This window comes from Strigops habroptila, chromosome 5 (genome assembly GCF_004027225.2).
Source record: "Strigops habroptila isolate Jane chromosome 5, bStrHab1.2.pri, whole genome shotgun sequence".
Lineage (NCBI taxonomy): Eukaryota > Metazoa > Chordata > Aves > Psittaciformes > Psittacidae > Strigops > Strigops habroptila.
Genome location: NC_044281.2, coordinates 11,170,751 through 11,187,275, shown reverse-complemented (window position 1 = coordinate 11,187,275; position 16,525 = coordinate 11,170,751). Strand labels below are relative to the sequence as shown.

The 16,525-nt window shown below is 47.0% G+C and overlaps 1 protein-coding gene across 7 annotated transcripts in view; it reads left to right on the top strand.

Moving 5' to 3' along the window:
• Positions 1 to 2,292: 2,292 nt before the first annotated feature.
• ANKRD44 (ankyrin repeat domain 44) overlaps positions 2,293 to 16,525 on the top strand; it is a 137,949-nt gene continuing 123,716 nt past the window's right edge. For all 7 annotated transcript variants that reach the window (XM_030486250.1, XM_030486249.1, XM_030486253.1 and 4 more), the window contains exon 1: positions 2,293 to 2,640. In XM_030486250.1, the coding sequence (XP_030342110.1) occupies positions 2,614 to 2,640 (27 nt within the window). In that variant the 5' untranslated portion in view covers positions 2,293 to 2,613. The remainder of the gene's footprint in view (positions 2,641 to 16,525) is intronic.

The following is a 16,525-nucleotide window of genomic DNA, read 5'->3' as shown; positions in this document are numbered from 1 at the left end:
CAGTTTTTTGGTGCTATTTTGTGAACAGGAGAGGAGGACATTGTACTTTCAGAGAAGCGTTGGACTCCCTTACTGTGATGGTAATGATTGTAGCACTGTGACTAATCTTGGCAGTTCATGCAAAGGGCACTTTAATGGATAGCGTAAATACAGTTGTAAGGACCTCTCTAAACGGAGTGCTGCCCTGTTCATAGGGGATGTGAACACTTTCTGTTGTCCTGTGTGCCCCACGGGAACCTTCCCAAGGAGCAGTGTCCTAGAGGGTTGGTCCTCCCAGACACCGTCCTGTGGGGCCTGGGAAAGAGGAGCTGGCACGAGACTGTGCTTATTGGGAACAGAAACTTCAGAAAGGTATTTCAACACTAGCTCCCATCTAGCCCAGTTATTTACTCCCAAGGAACTGGGCTCCTACTGCACCAGCAGATTTCCATGCAGATGGCATACCATCAGCTTAGCTCCCCGACAGGAGGGTAGCTGGGGGTCCCAAAGAAGGTACAAGATTTTTACCAGATTCTCTGATTGGAGCACAGAGCAAATCTAAAAAATCATTTTCCTTATGTATCCACCAAGTTTAACTGCAGGGAAAATGCTACGGGGAATGCTAAGTCCTTGGAAATAGGCATTTACAATGGAAAACAACAGACGAGACCTTTCCTTATAATGCTGATATTTCTCTGCGTTTTCTTCCCTTTTTCCCTCCTGTTCTCAGCTGGAAGCTAACTTCTGCTTACTGCTGACCTCTGTGTGGTGAGCTTGTGTTTCGACAGAGCCTGGGAACGCACTGTCAAAGCGGAATTTGTGGACTGAACCAGTGGGACACAAAAAGGCTCCGGTCCACAGCGCCCTTCTTTAGTGCATGGTTCCACACACAGCAAACCTGCTGATGCAAGCATAATGCTTGTAGGTGTTCTGGCATGAGGGTGAAGAGGTTAAAAAGAAAACCTGATGGAACTGATGCATTCTGAACAGGTACAGGGTTCTCTCTCGCTGCTTTGTATTTATTTTTCTTTAAAAGACTGATTTATAGTAACACTCTTTTTTCCATTAAGACCCCTTTTAAATAGATGGAGTCAAAATGTGTTGTGACTTGTATGTTATTTTTAATCCCTATTTATAATGATGCCTCAGAAGCCTGAAACCAACATCTGTTTCCTTCTTGGATTAGTTTTCTTCCATAGAAGACACTTCCCCCCTTTTTTTTTTAACTAAAGTCACCCCGTTCTACAATCAAGGGTTGAAAAGTCATAAATCACAGTCATGTCAGATGTGTCGGGGGCAGAATTTAACTTGTAGGGAGATATGTGGCCTCTTCATGCAACACAGAGGAGGGGAAGAGGGAATCTTCACTCCTTTGCTCTCCGCTTACATGTCCTTGGAAAAATGTAATTACCCTCATTACCGTCAGTGTGTTTCTAACTCCTGTTGCTGTGCATTGTGCCAATTATTTGAATCAAATCACGTGCTTCAGGGATTCAGCTCGTCAGTACTGAGGGGTAAGAAAGACTTTAGCCCTTCGTGCTTCCTCCCCTCCCTTACGTGCCTGGCTGTGCAGCCTGGCTCTGGTGTTCAGGTCACGCTGACAGCCAGATCTGAGGGTGGAACTTCAGTTTGTCCCAGGTCAACTCAACAGCAACACTGGGTGATGCTTATTTTCCTCTGCAGCACGGGGCAGGGACTGTGCTGCTTGTTTGCTTGCTTGTTTAAAAAGAAGTACAGCTTATCTGATGTGCTGGTCCTTGAGAAGTGAAATAATATATTGAGTATGAAAACACTTGGACCAGATTATTGCAAGGCAGCTGTTAACACTGTATAATCCAAAAAGAGATAAAAAACAAACCCCAAACCAAAACCAAAGCAACTCTTGACAGTTTTGCTTGTTGGATGTGATTTGACAAACAGTTTCTCTGCGTATGCACACACACATGGGAAAAGGCAAAGGTAAAGGCCTCGATTTCCCCTTTCATGCGGGCTTGGAGTAGCATGTTCCCCGCATTCCCTCAGCCTGGTGGGAGCCACAGTGCGCCTGAACACCTCGGTCCTCATGAGCTCATAGCCAAGGGTATTATGCCCTAAGCCTGGTCCCCCTTGCAGCGGGCCGGGGGCAGCACGGCCTCCACCGCCGCTCTGAGGCTCTGTCTCCTGAGGGGGCTCCCCGCGGCGTGTGGCAGGTGCCCCCGGGGACCCCCGGCTACGGCCCGGGCTCACCCCCCGCCCTCCGCTCACCCGCCGTGGAGCGGGGCGGGCCCGGGCGGCGGGGCAGGCCCGCTCCGGCGGCGCCGCCCCTCGGGCTGCCCGGCGGGGCGGGGGCGCGGAGAGCCCCCGGGGTGGCCCCGCGCTCCGCTGCGCGCAGGCACCGGCCGCCGGCGCGAACAAAGGCGGCGGCAGGCGGCGGTGGCGGCGCGGCCCGTGCGAGGCAGCCCGCCCGCCCCTGCTTCCTGGGCCGGGCCGGGCTGGGCTGGGCTGGGCGAGGCGAGGCGAGGCGGCCTCCACCCCGCCGGCGCGGAGCGGAGCCGCTGCCGCCGCCGCCACCACAAACAGCAGCAGCAGCATTAGCGCCGGTCGCGGGGCGCGCTCGCCGCAGGAGCTGCATGTGCGCGGGAGCAGCGGTGGAGGATGGCAGTGCTCAAGCTCGCCGACCAGGTGGGCGCCGCGGGGCGGGCGGGAGCGGGGCGGCGGGCTCCCCCTCAGCCTCTGCCTCAGCCCGGCTCCGCGCTGTGCGGGGCGGCCGAGCCGCCAGGGGAGGCCCTTCTCCTCAGCGGGGGGCTCGGCAAGGCCCACAGCGGCCGTGTGGTGCTGGCTCCCCGCTGCCCCTCGCCCGCTGCAGACGCGCTTCTCGTCTCCTCCCGGTGGACATTGTGCCCCGGGGGCGCGGAGCCGTGGGGCCGGGGCGGTCGCAGCCTGCCGGGTGTCGCGGCAGCCGGGTGCCCGCTCGCCGGGTGCCGCCGTCGGCCCGCGGTCTTCGGTGAAATCCTGACATCTCCCGTCGGTGGGGAGGCAATGGAAGTGGACGTTGGTTCGTTTCGAAAGGCCTTTCGGCTCTGCTTGTCCTTCCTCGGGATTTCTCCCTCGTTTTGTTGTTGTGCCATACGTATAAATTATTTTTCCTGTTGCCTTTTTACTTAGGAAGTGCCTATTCTGTTTAGCTGCCGCCGTTGTTCACAGGCTACTAGGAAAAAACATAGTATTAAACCCTTAGATCGTGTTAAATTTAGCAGTGGGCAGACAGCTGTAATCAGTATTCACATTGCTGGTAGTTAAAAGCATTTAAAAATATTTAGTAAATTGATATTATGGATCCCACATCCTGATTTATCCACATACCCTACCAACTGTTACACACTTTGCATGCCTTAATCTGCTATTTTTAATTTGAGGAGGTCTGCCTGTGATCTGCAGTGTGGGTGTCCTGTGAGCCTCAGACCTTCCTGCTGGGTTCAGAACTGTCTGCAGCCAGCCCCTCTCCAAATACCCCTTCCTTAGAGATCGCAAGCCTCTCTTGCAGCCTGTGTATGCTTTTCTGAGGGAACCTTCCACATGCACAAAGCTGCTGTATAGAGCGTTTAGAAGAGTTTCGAAAGGAAAAAAGAGTAAAGCCGCTTCTAAAGTAAAAGCATCACTCTATGACCGAGCACAGTCAGTAATGCGTTTTCGCGTGTAGCAGAAGGCAGTGTTTGTGGCCTCCCTCCTGACATATCTCTTGAACATCCTCATCTTTAGATGTGGTGCTTACAACTGGCAAATAAAGTGTTTCACACCACGAGGCTTCACTACCCTGTGGTGCACAGACTGAGTCTCAAATAGGGAGATTCAGGTAGAATCTGCATATGAAAAATCTAAGCTGCGGGCATTAATATTAAAAAAACATATGTTACAGAGCACCAAAATTGTACCATTTCAGTGCTTTTCATGTGTTTAATGAAGCCCTTGAATTTACTGTCTTTAGAGGTTTTAAACCTTTGCTGGCATCTTGCAGCAAGGATTTTGCTTCAGCAGCAGAAGTCACAACAGATTTAAGTCAAGCGGACCACATCTTTATGAAGTCGGTAGAGCTATAAAAAATGATAGGCTGTTGTTTTCGCATTCTCCCTTATCTTCTGAGAACCCTCAAAGCTGAGGGATGAGGCTTCTTTGAGCTGCCATTACGTGTTGGTGGACACTGATGGTGGTTCCTGGTCAGGCTGTGGCCAGGAACACAGTATGTCAGGCTTATAGTTCTTATTTGTGGTTATGTGTCTCCTGTCACAAAGGGATGTGGTGTTCTACCTGTACTCATCCTACTGGATCACTCTTGATTTTCTTCAGTTTCTCCACCAGATCTTTTTCTTTCACTTCTGAGAGACTGGAGGAGGGGGAGGACACCTTCAAAGCTGCCTGTGGTGCTTCTTCTTAAATTGAAAGCAGAAGTTTATGTGTGCCTGTTTCTGTGTGTTCAGGGCTGTCGCTGGTGGAGCCTTTCCAAGGTGCAGCCTGAGCAGTTGTAACCAAGGCAGTGGGGCTGTGCAGCCTGCAGCTTCTGCGTGTGTCAGCCCAAGCTCTACTTCTTAGCTACTGCAGATTTGAAGAGCGCTATGTCCAGGCTGGCCCACCCCTTAACTAGAAGAGGCACATTAACAGCAGCCCCATGTGTTTATAGGCAGACCCAGGCAAAACAGAGGTGAAGCTGGGATGAAGAATGATGTGCCTGGGAATATTTGCATTCCTGTAACAACTCCTGCCCGTGCTCAGCCTCGCTGAGGCTGTGGGAGCAGCCGCCTTCTGCATTTCTTCCTGCTCTTGAGGATCGAGGCAATTGTGTCAGTGATAACTTGCAGTGATTCAGGAAACAGTTTCCTTTTGCTTAAACACCAGAGGCCACAGCAGCCCGTGTGCTTGCTGTGTCCTGCAATGGGAGTTACAGCACGTGGGACACTGCGTACCAAACATACCTGCAGTGGTTGGGTTGCTGTGAGCACAGCTGCTTTTTATGCACTGTGTAGTCTGGTCTTAGTTGTGATGCTCAAGGGGAGGTTGACTCCAAAACCGAGAGCTCTCTCCTCTGCCTGTCACTGATTCCTATAATACATGCTTTTCTCTGGGTCCGTGACTTTCTTGATGAGTGAGGAGAGCGTCGTGTAGAAGAACCTCCACGCTGAGAGTTCAAACACACATTTCTGTAAGTAACCTGTTTCCTCCTCACCTCCTTCTTGGCTTCTCTTACCAGCCGCATCTGACAGCACGTGGAGCGTTCAGACAGCTGAGGAATTAATCACACAGTTTCTTATGCAGGCTTTGAAGACAGACTTTCATTATTACATCGTTTCTGATATAGCTGAAAAGTGTTAAGCTATTGCTATGCTTAATCCTTCGAAGATACTATCGGTGCTTCTGGCTGCATTCACTCGTTAGGCAGGAGAGCTTAGTTTAAGGGTTTAGCATTAGTGTAGGTTACTTAAATTTGCTTCCAGTGATGGTAATTGCTAGCTCATCAGTCAGGCCACAAGAAACCCTTAAATCATGTAACCGCAGCAAGTGCATTCTACCGTCATTTTTTGCTGCATGAGTTTCTTTCAGGCCTTCCTTTTTTCAGTAACCCCCCGCTAGCCATTTTTGAATGGCTAAATGCTGAGTCGAAAACAACCTAAGTTAGCTCATAAGACTTAAATTAAATGCCTAGGATTGTAATCTTTGTCTGTAGTGGCATGTCTGTGCAGTTGTAAACATTCAGATATACTTAATATTTTGGTTGTCTTATACATATACTGCAAAACTTATTCTAAATCTGAAAGCTTTTATTCATCCCTTTTTTTTGGCCATCTCTATAGTGGATGCTGATTACAGCAAGCATTCAAATTGCTTTAAGGACTGAAAAAGAAAAGGTTTTTTTCAATTCTGTCTTGTTCCCCATCCAGTTTATTGGTTGTACCTGTTCCATTTTGATAAGTGTTAGTATTTTATATGAGGGTGCAGCTGCATGTGATGAAGGCCTTTGCATTTAAGCTAGAGTGCAGCAGGAACAGAAGACAAGCACTCCAACAAGCGGGTGGCCAGAGGTTTTCAGGTTATGTGTCTCCAGAGTTGCACTGACATGGCTTGAGCCTGGCTCTGGACATAGGACAGGGCATGAAAACCCCTGCCGTGCCCCTCCCATGCTGTTTGAGAAAACCTGCTCACTGCAACTCTTTATCCCTTCCTGTATTTTGAGTTGCCATTCCTTCCTCCTCATGAGCCTTTCTCCTTCACCAGAGCTCTATAAGTGTGAAAGTATCGATTGTTTTTTGACTTGTGGGGCTGCTTTTTTGAGCAGTAGTCGTTATGGGGACCCACCTTTCTTCTGTCCTCTGAGCAACCATCAGATTCAGCGTGCTTCCTGCCGCTGCTGTCCCTGCCCACTGCCTGCAGTTCTTTGCATGGCTTATTCTTCATACTTACACTGAGTAATTCGGTTTCCTGAGAACTGTTTTTTTGCCACTTGCAAACTTTTCAAGAGAAAGCCTGTTACTCAAAGTCCTGCTGAGTGTGCTTTTAATCTTCAGGGTTTCCATTGATGGTTCTCGACAGCAGACACAGACAATTGCTCCTGTCAGCACTCTGTTCAGAGGGTAAAATAGCTTAAAATATTTCTCTATGTAAACTTCTGAGAGTTACCTTTTGGAAAATTATTGTGGAAGAATCTAAGTTTCTGTAGTGTCCCCATCCCATTTCCAGGCTTGCCTTGCCAACTGAAGTCCTCCTTGCAGGACTGCCAGCAGTGCCCACAGGCCTGCAGGTCATCTCTGTAGCTAACTCCCTCTTCTTCTTCCCATTTAAAGCCAGTGAAGTCGTGCTGTGTGTGGCTGTGTCCGATTTGGGATGCCAGCAATCTGCCTCTGCAGACCAGGTTGCCTTCACACGCCTTGGCCCAAATGTGCCCTTTGTGCTGTGTCAGAAGCACTGAGGGTCAGAGCGGCTTGTGCGTGAGGACATCCTGCTTCTTGGTGTCTGGCTGTCACACGCTGATGCAAGCTCTCCCCTGCCTATCTGTTGATTATAGTTATTCATGTTTACAGGGGAAATGCATCATTCTTTCTTTGAAAGACACTGAGAATGTTTTCCATAAACAAAAATAAAATGGGAAGTTACGTAGAGTTGAAGCCTGCGTCGCTGCTTTTAAGAGAAGCAGTGCTTAGTGCTTTATGCCTGCGCTGCCAAATTCAGTGGGGAGCTTGCTGTAGATCTGAGACAGACACAGGCTCTGTCCAGCCATGAACCAGTGCACCGGAGGGGTCAAATGTGCCATGACTTCAGTGTCACCAGCTCAGGCCCTCTATGTACAAAACAAGACAATTATTTTCAGGCTACCCCTACAAGCATGTGTATGCTTGTATTAAGGGTAATGAAGCCCAGATAAATGGTTAGTGTGTGTACTTAGGCTGCTATTAACTGCAAAACATCATCCTATCTCCTGGTATTTTGCCTGTTATCCTTGATTGCTGAAAGTAATGCAGTGTGACTGGAACTGAAAGGAACATTTCTATCCCTCCCTCCCTTTCCCAAATGTTTTCCTGTGTTTGACAGTTCTGTGCTGACCATCAGGATCCTTTTTATTGTGATCACAGAGAAGCAGCATTAAACAGATGTTTAAATAATTTTAAACAGATGTCAAAGATCATAAAAATCAGCTGGGCAAAGGCTGGACTTGCATCTGAAGACACTTAGAACCGAAATAACTACAACAGTACCAAATAATCTCCTAACAAAACCAGTTACATTTCCAAATGATGGTGTGTTTTTAACTTATTTCAGAGTCATTCCATTGGCAAGGCTGTCTTTCTGTGTATCCTTTCTTTCTGACAAGTAAAAGCATCTGAGAGATGCCCCTGAATCTGCTGTGTAAAATAGCAGTCATGAACCTGAGCCCTGTGGCCACAGGTTAATTTTGCATGGCATGAGGTCCCATGATTCCTCCCCTACCTCATATTATTACTAGGTAATAGTAAGGTGTGTGTTAATTTGCAGGCTGCCAGGTGCTTTTGAAAGGGCTCACAGCAAGGAAGAGACAATCCAATTTAGTACAAAATACTCAGGTAGCCACAAAACAAAGGTAACTGTGGGGAAGGAAGGAGGAGGAATTTACCAGCAGGAGTGGCTCTTTCTTTACTTCTTGTGAAATGAAAACGTGGTTGGACCAAAATAACTCCATTGCTGCAGCATTGGCTTTCTAGAGCCGTGCTGTTCTGGGCATGCCACATATACTGTGAGACATGGCTCTGCATTTTAGAATAAAATAAAAACTTTGGGAAAAATGGGATGTACCAGCATTCCTGCCCTTGTCCAGACCTTAGGAATGATGGTTGCTGCCATCCGGTATAGATGGCACCAGAGCTCTGACACATAGAATCATTTAAGCTGGAAAAGACCTTTAAGACCATGAAGTCCAACTGCAGACCTAACACTGTCAAGTCCACCACTAAACCATGTCCCTACATGTCTTTTAAATGCCTCCAGGGATGGTCCTGTTTAAAGGAGGTAGGGGAGGGAAGCTTTGAGTTGTCAAAGAGAACAAGATACAGGCTTGAAAAGGAAGGCACTGGCTTTTTTTGATCATGGCTTCTGCAAAAGCATCACTTCCTGATAGTTTTGTAGCTTGTTCAAGGTAAACAAGAAGCACTTTAATCAGGAGGGTTTCTGGAGCGGTGTAGCATGCTCAAGTCTATCACGGGTATTTCTTTAGCAGAGAAATCCTCCAGCAGTTTGCTGTTTGGTGTTACTGTAAAGGTTTCGCAGTGGTTGTGCCTAAATGCCTGGGCTGAATTTGACAGGGTGTGTGCCTGTCGTGTTAGGATGTTAGTTTCCTTCAACTGCAGATGACATCCGGCAAAACTTACCCTCCTGCGTGCACTTGAGGTGTGGTATTTTATCCCTGCGTGACAAGTGCCTCATGACCTCCTCCTGCTCATCTCTTAAATGAAGATGTGGTTGTCATGACTACATTTAGCAGAGAAATAAATGTTCCTCCCAGCTTGGGTGCTTGTGTAATGGCTTGGTTCGGGCAAGGTAGTGTTTTTATCTGGATCCTTGCTCGAGGTGGGAGCAGATGATTTCTGTGACCTGGGAATACAAGTGCCCAAACTGGAGCTGGCTGGCTGCTGAACACGGCGGCTGCTTGCGCTGTGGCTCCCCTGGGCAAGGTTCTGAGCTGGTGCCGCTCCATTGTGGCAGTGCTGTTGGTCTCAGGGGCAAATCCCTGAAAGCCAGCGAAGAAAACTTCTGTGGATTGTTTCTAGAGATCTGGGTGTAGCTGATCCTGCTGGTTCATTCCCGGAGAGGCAGGCTCTGGGATGTGGCGCAGCGGGAAGGGTTTTCCCGTGCTGGCCCATCGCAGGGTGGTGTGTTCACCCAGAGAAGCTGGGCCAAGTGCTTTCTCTTCTTCGTAAAGCTGTCCCCCCTCATCAGCAGATCTCTGACTGTTTGCTTGAGAAATGAGCAGCTTTCTCTTTAGGAGCTATTATTTGAGGATGGAGCTCTGAGCATCCTGGTCTAATGGAAGGTGTCCTTGCCCATGGCAGGGGAGTTGGAACTAGATGATCTTTAAGGTCCCTTCCAACCCAAACCATTCTGTGGTTCTGTGATTTGTAAAAAATAATTAATTCTTCATCATATTATGTTTTTAGGCTTTTTTTAATCTCTGTTCTCCAGATTTTTTTATTTCTTTCTGTAGTACCCATACAGGTTCTAGTGTCATCAGATGCCCCCAGGAGCCAGAAATTGTAGGTATAAGCCTATAGGCAAATGTTTCAAAGTATATTCTGATAACATTGACCATTTCTTGGTTTTTATTCCTGCTTTTCTTCTCGAATGCCCTGCTTCACACATTGCTGCCGGTGTGTATGGCAGAACACACAGGTGAGCTACACTTGCTGGCAGAAAACCTCTGTATTTTAACCATTTAGTTGGAATGTTTATTAGCTGAAAAAATGCATTTTCAGGTGTTTCCATTTTCAAATTAAAAGTTTCTTTTCCAGAAGTACATATCTGACAATCGCCACTGTTTTTGTTCGCTGGAAAGCTTGGGCTGGAAAGTTCCCACAGCTGCTGTGTGTGGCTGCAGCTTTGTTTTAATTGCTGCGCTAGAAACAAGTAGCAGCATGCTGCTGGAGCCCTTCAGCCTGGTGATGGGTGGGAATCAAAGCATTACAAAATTACATTTAAAGGGGGGAAATTATTTTGCAGTTTTATCCAAGGGTTTGAGGTCATTATTGAAGTTTGCAAGGAGCTGGTCAACAAATTACAGCATTTAGTTGTGGCTAGGTAATTGTGACATTCTGAAAAACTGCTTGCCTTTTGATGACACACATTTGCATGTGTTTTGCTTTTAGGGGAAGAATAAGTCTTGCCTGGCTGCAGATGTACAACCAAAAATGGAGGCTGTTTAATACATGGCTGTTTCTGCCATGTGGGGCTGAACCTCCCAGCCTGACGTAGGCTTGTCTGCGTGGTGTTTGTGCTCTGTGTTACGAGCTGGTTTTATGCAGGGACGTGCATTTTTGTGCTGGAATTATTTGTAATGGCTTGCTTTCTTGCTTTAAAAGGAGTACTTGGGGAGAAGGCCCTCGCAAAGCCTCTGCTTCCTCCTGGCAGCTGCATGTTGCTGCATCTTTATGAGGAAGTAAGCAAAACCATAATGGTTGACTTCTGCACACAGCCCGAACAGATATACCTGATGATATGTTTACTGAGCTAAGGCTTTAGCTTTTTTGTGTAAAGGAGTTGGGCTTCAATGAAAGCTCCTTGTACTATTGAAATATGTATACATAGGATTCCTCCAAGGGCCACATGTTGATACTGTTTAGCCTGGAGAAGAGAAGGCTCAGGGGAGACCTTAGAGCAGCCTTTCAGCACCTAAAGGGGGGCCTACGAGAAATCTGAAGAGGGACTTTCGACAAGGGCATGTAGGGACAGGACAAGGGGGAATGGATTTAAACTGACAGAGGGGAGATTTAGATTAGATATTAGGAAGAAATTCTTTACTGTAAGGGTGCTGAGGCACTGGCACAGGTTGCCCAGAGAAGCTGTGGCTGCCCCATCCCTGGCAGTGTTCAAGGCCAGGTTGGACACAGGGGCTTGGAGCAACCTGGTCTAGTGGAAGGTGTCCCTGCTCATGGCAAGGGGTTGGAAGCAGATGATCTTTAAGGTCCTTTCCAACCCAAACCATTCTGTCATTCTATTGCTCTCTGTCATGTTGAAACTGAAGGCAGCAGTCAGCTGCACTTAGATGCACAAGCTTTCACATTCTAAATATGATCAAATAATTTCTGGGAAAGGGAACTAGTGTGAGCGCTAAAAAGCTATCATATGCATTTCATCATTAATAATGTAGGCAGTACCGTTCAGATGGAGAACATAATGCATTTTATCATAACACCATTTTAACTTGATAGGCTTCTTGCCTTTCCAAGGTGAAAGGGCTGCAGATTGCCTTCTGAAATCTCATCGTTGGATGAAGTTTTGCTTTCGGCTGCATTGAATCTAGACCAGCTTTGCAGGAATATGGGGAAGCTGCTTTGTATTTATAGTAACGTGTTGGTAGCAGCACCTGCCTCTCTGTTTCTATGTATAAAGTTCATTTTTCCCCATACTTATAATAGACAGAGGTGGGCAACATGTCCTCTTTTCACTGGTGCTTTCATTCTTGCCATCCTAGGTGTGTTGTTTGTTTTTTAATCAAGGTTATTACTTGTGTGTTCTGTGCAGTAAGGCAGCACAGCAAAGCCGTGCCTGTGCTGTTGAGCTTGCGGGCGGTAGGAGGCTGGGTCCACAGGCCAGGAAGTTGGGCTGGTGTCTCTGCCTGAGCTGGGAGCCTGGGATTTCGAAGCTCTAAGCCTGCAGTATTATCTGGTAAAACACTGATTTGCTCAGTGTGGTCTTCAGTTGTTTAACATGCCAAGGGTAAAAAATGAGAGAACAAAGGCCTGAAATAGCCGATATTGTCTTTGTGCTTCCAGCTGCTTTAATATGCTTGCCAATGTGACATGCAGCATTTATCTCCAATTTAAAATCAAGAGAGGGACTTATTTAGTCATTGACTCCAGGAACATTTCCAAAGTGCTCTTCCAAAGTCAAGTAAACACGGTATGCCAGATCCTGCAACCATTGCTTCTGTTTGAAAGGGGCGTGCTTAGGTGAGTGATTCTGGTGCATCCCGCTCAGAGTGAATCAAGTCTAGTAGGAGGAAATCTCTTTCTTTTAATGTAAGCAAGCCCTGATTTAATGTAAGCATCTAACCATGCTCCTCTGTTGGATGTGGCCCTGATTCTGGGGTGGGGGGTTTGCAGATGGAGCATGTAGGATGTGTGTAGCTGGAGGTGCAGTGCTGCTGCCCACTGGCACTGGTTGCAGCAGCAGAGCTGGGATACAGAGAAGCTGTGTGACCAAGGTCAGACTGAGAAGGGAGAGGGCGACAGAGCAAGAGGCAAATCCTGATTTACTTCTTTCAGGGGCTGATTCACACTGGTGCCCTTCCTCCTTGCATGTTGTTTTAACACTGTTTACCGTGTGGGCTGATGCCAATCTTAGGATGTCGCAAGATGAGAAATGAATGGTGGCATGCAGTTTCACAGCGCAGTGTTAAATTCAGGGAACATATAGTTTGTTTAGATATTTGTTCCAAAGTGTAAAAATCAGCACTGGTTCTCTTAAGAGAAAGCGCTCTGTTAGGAAGTGCTTTCTGGGTTACCTGGTAGGTAAAGGTTTATGCTGATTGCAGTGGGTGGCTGTCTTTGGTCACTAATCCTGTGTCATAGGCTTAGCGTTGTATTCTGGCAGTGCAAACGGTAGAAGTGAGATCAGCCTGTTGTGTCAGTGCCACTTGTTTAGACTGAATTTCCTAATAATCCAGGATTGTGTGAGTGCTGGCCACAGAACGCACACACCAAACTGGGTCCATCAAAGAAATAGAGATAGCCTCTCAAATATGAGAACTTAACTCTCAGTGGATCAGATGGTGCCCATTCGGTATGTTCACACAAAGTCCATTTCATGTTGGGCTGGAACTGAGCAGTCTTCTCACAAAGTTTTGTTTATTTCATGTACATATTTATAGACATATAATCTAGTTTCTAATTAGAAGAGGGTACTGCTTTTAGAAGCATTTTCATGAGGACTGGTGAATTTGTGCATCACCCCTGCTACCCAGAGGAGTGTTGTTTCTTCTCTGCAAACAGGAGCAAATGGAGCTGAACAGATTTGTCCTCCTCCACAGAGAAGAGTAAGATTAGCTCACACAGCCGTGTAGCTCAGAGGGTGAACTATCCAGACATGAGTGTGAGGAGGATGTGCGCACTTTTGGTGGGGAGATTGTGCGGCCCAGGAGCACCCACATGCTCGACAGTGCAGGTGCAGTCACCTGGGGTGGCTGGTTACAGCATGCTTTGCTGTTAGCCTCTTCCTGCAGGCATAGACATGGCTTTCACATTAATCAGGGATTGCATTCAAGATCTCCCGTTTCCTGTTCCTGGGCAGAGTTTACATATCTTCAGTGGGTTTTTATGACTGCTTCATGTCCTCTGAGGCAGGTATGTGCTTTACCAGAGAGCTGCCTGGAAAAGGAGACACAAATGACGGCAAACCACAGAGCAGGCATGTGATCTTCAGCACTTCTTGTTCCCGTGGGGCTGGCTGAAGACAACTCCAGACAACTGTCTGAAAGCTCTTGTGTGACTCCTTAGAGATGTCTCTGTGCAGACACATGGTCTCCAGCCCTTTTAAAGAGGTCTCTAAAGACCTGAACACTTTCAGACACTTGTCTGGAGAATTCTTTGGTTGACTCTGTTGTAGAGGTTAAAATTAAGAGGAGGTGGACAAGCAGGTGTAACTCATGCCTTAAGCTTTGCTCCTTTATATTCTGCCTCCGAAAAGCTCTAGCATGGAGCAGACTTTCACCTATAGTGCCTGTTTACAGCTGCCTGCCCAGTGCCCAGCAAAAAGGGAAGGCTCTGACCCACAGAAGTGGCAAAATCTCTTTGTGTATAATCTGGCCCTGTGAGATTATTGAACTGTTCAGAGTCTGCTGGATTGAATTGCACTGCTGCTTGCTGGGATATTGGAGCATCAAAAATGAGTGCTGGGTTAAATAGCTGTGCTTCAGCTATGTGGATGCAATCCCAGGAATAATGTTGCATTTGAGAAAGAGTGTTTCATTCCCGACACTGCTTCTGTTGGTATATTTTGTTTGCTTTCAAGCAGTAGGCTTGGAGAGAAAACAGTCCAGATTTTTGCCTATTTTTAACTAAGTGTTCAGCTAATATGCTAATTGAACCTTGAACACATGCAGTAATGATTTTAAGCCATGGTAGATGTTTCACCCATAAGGTAATTCTCTCTACAGAGGGATAAACCGGAGGAGAGCTGTGTGACTTGTGCCTTACCACGTAAGTTCATGTGCGTTGTACTCCCCGTAGTGTGGTGATCCCTGGTGCTTGTAGAACGGTCAGTGGAATCAATGTAAAAGCCATCTCTCTGCCCATGTCTGCCTTAAACGAGTTTAAAAAGCAGTCAGACCTAGATTATGCTGCCTGTGCCCCTTTTTTGGAAACAAATGTGGTTGAAGAAAAGGTTTGCATTACTGACAAGCCCTTAGAGGGCAGTTAAGAGTGCCTGCAGAAATACACATAGAAGGGGCTTTTCCTGGCTGGGAGCACGTGAGGCTGCAGGAGCAATGGTCTGTTCCCTGGTGGACTCCTGGGGCTCGATGCTCTCCCTACTTTTGGCAGGTCCAACCTTGGGATGCTGTCTCTGCCTTCTGGCTCCACTGCCAGGCAGGTCTGTATGCTGACTTGCCTTGAGATGGGGGGCTGCCACAGGTTGGTTAAAGCTGGTGTAGCTTTATTGTCAGTGATTGCCCCAGCTCCTTGCTTCTGGGAAGGGGCCATGTCTGTGCAAAGCATTTCCTTCCCTGTCCTTAGGATTAGGGATGCAACGTGTGGGCTTCTCTCTTTCACAGTGGGGATCTGCTTTGGTATGCTGCCAGCCCTTTCCCTAAACAGAGGCTAACCCTGGATTTAAAGATCCCAGAAGGGACAAAGGAGTTCAGATGTCTTTTTGATCTTTGTTGCTACCCTGAGGCGAAGTTAGATCATTTTCTGGGAGCTGATCTCAGTGGTGCTTGGAAATTTACTGAAGCAGCTACTCCAAAATAATTATTCTGAATAGACATTTTGGTGTGGGCGCTCCTGTTCTCACACAAAGAACGTCTTTTGCTGGTCTGTCTTAATGTGCCATGGAAGTAGAATAACTGCTGACTAATTATTTGAGAATAGCTCTTTTGGTAAATGCCTGAGCACAGAAAAGTCCCACTACAAAGAACAAAGACTCCCCCCATCCCACCCCGATTCAAAAGAGGAGGTTCTTCCCAAGGTATTAAAATCGTTGTGCTCATTCATGGCTGTTTAGAAAAGAGCATACCAGTGGTAAGTTTTATGGTGCGTGGCTTAAAATAGTTCATATTAATTAGCAAACAAGTACCAATTAATTTTACATTATGATGTTTAAGGAGTAGACTGCAAGGGATGGTATTTAGCTGTGGCTGTTTGGCAATTATGACCTTGTATATAATAACAGACTCAATAAATTCTTGATGTGAGAGAGCACCATTAATCAACACAGAGTTAATTAACTGTGCTGCTTACACAGGAAGCGTGGCACAGAACTGTCTGGAGCTCTGTAGTGCTGCAGGCTGGAAGTGTTTGATTCAGTTGATACCTGGCTTGTTCCCACAGAATTTTCCCTCAAACCTGATGCTGAAGAGGGAGCAACATGAGTTGCCCGGGTGAGTGGGCTCTGAATGCAGGTCCCGTAGGTCAGTGGCGCTGATGCTCCGGCAGACCTTAGCTGTGTCACTATGTCACTTGGGCTTTCTGTCACCTTCATGGAGAAGGTGGAAGCAAGCCCTTGGAGGAGTGCTGGAGCGCCGAAACATAAAGGGCTCTTGCAACAATGATTTTTGTCAGGTTAATCCTGTAGGACTGCTCAGGAAATTAGGAATCAGTGTGATAGTTCAGTTATACTCATCAGCTCTCGGTTAGGCTTTATACAGGATTTTGTTTGTTTTGTTTTTAATAGTTCGAAAGGTAGCCTAAAGAGGGGAGAATGAAGAAGATTCAGCACACCTTCAGAGAGAAAATCATTCCATCTCTATGCCACTTATTCCTCCATTCTCCAAATAGATCTTGTCTTATTTTCCTGAATATGTGATGTTTAGAAGTATGAAACTGGCTCAGCCTTTCGGAGTGACGCTAACCATCATTTTGCTGGTTTGTTTTGCTGTTGGCTCTGTCTGTATTAATGTGAAGGGCTGATTTCTAACCTGGCATCGTATGTTTTTAATGATCTGGTTTACCTGCTTTTTGATGTCCTTTGAGCCACTTTCATATCCGCAGCGACTGTAGACCGTGTCATGGAAGATTTCAAAGGTCTGAGCCATGGGAGTGATTTAAGCTTTGCAGCAGCAGTGCCTCATAATAGCCAGTTTGGAGAATTCAGGTGGCTCCAGTATGACTGAAATGAGAGAAAG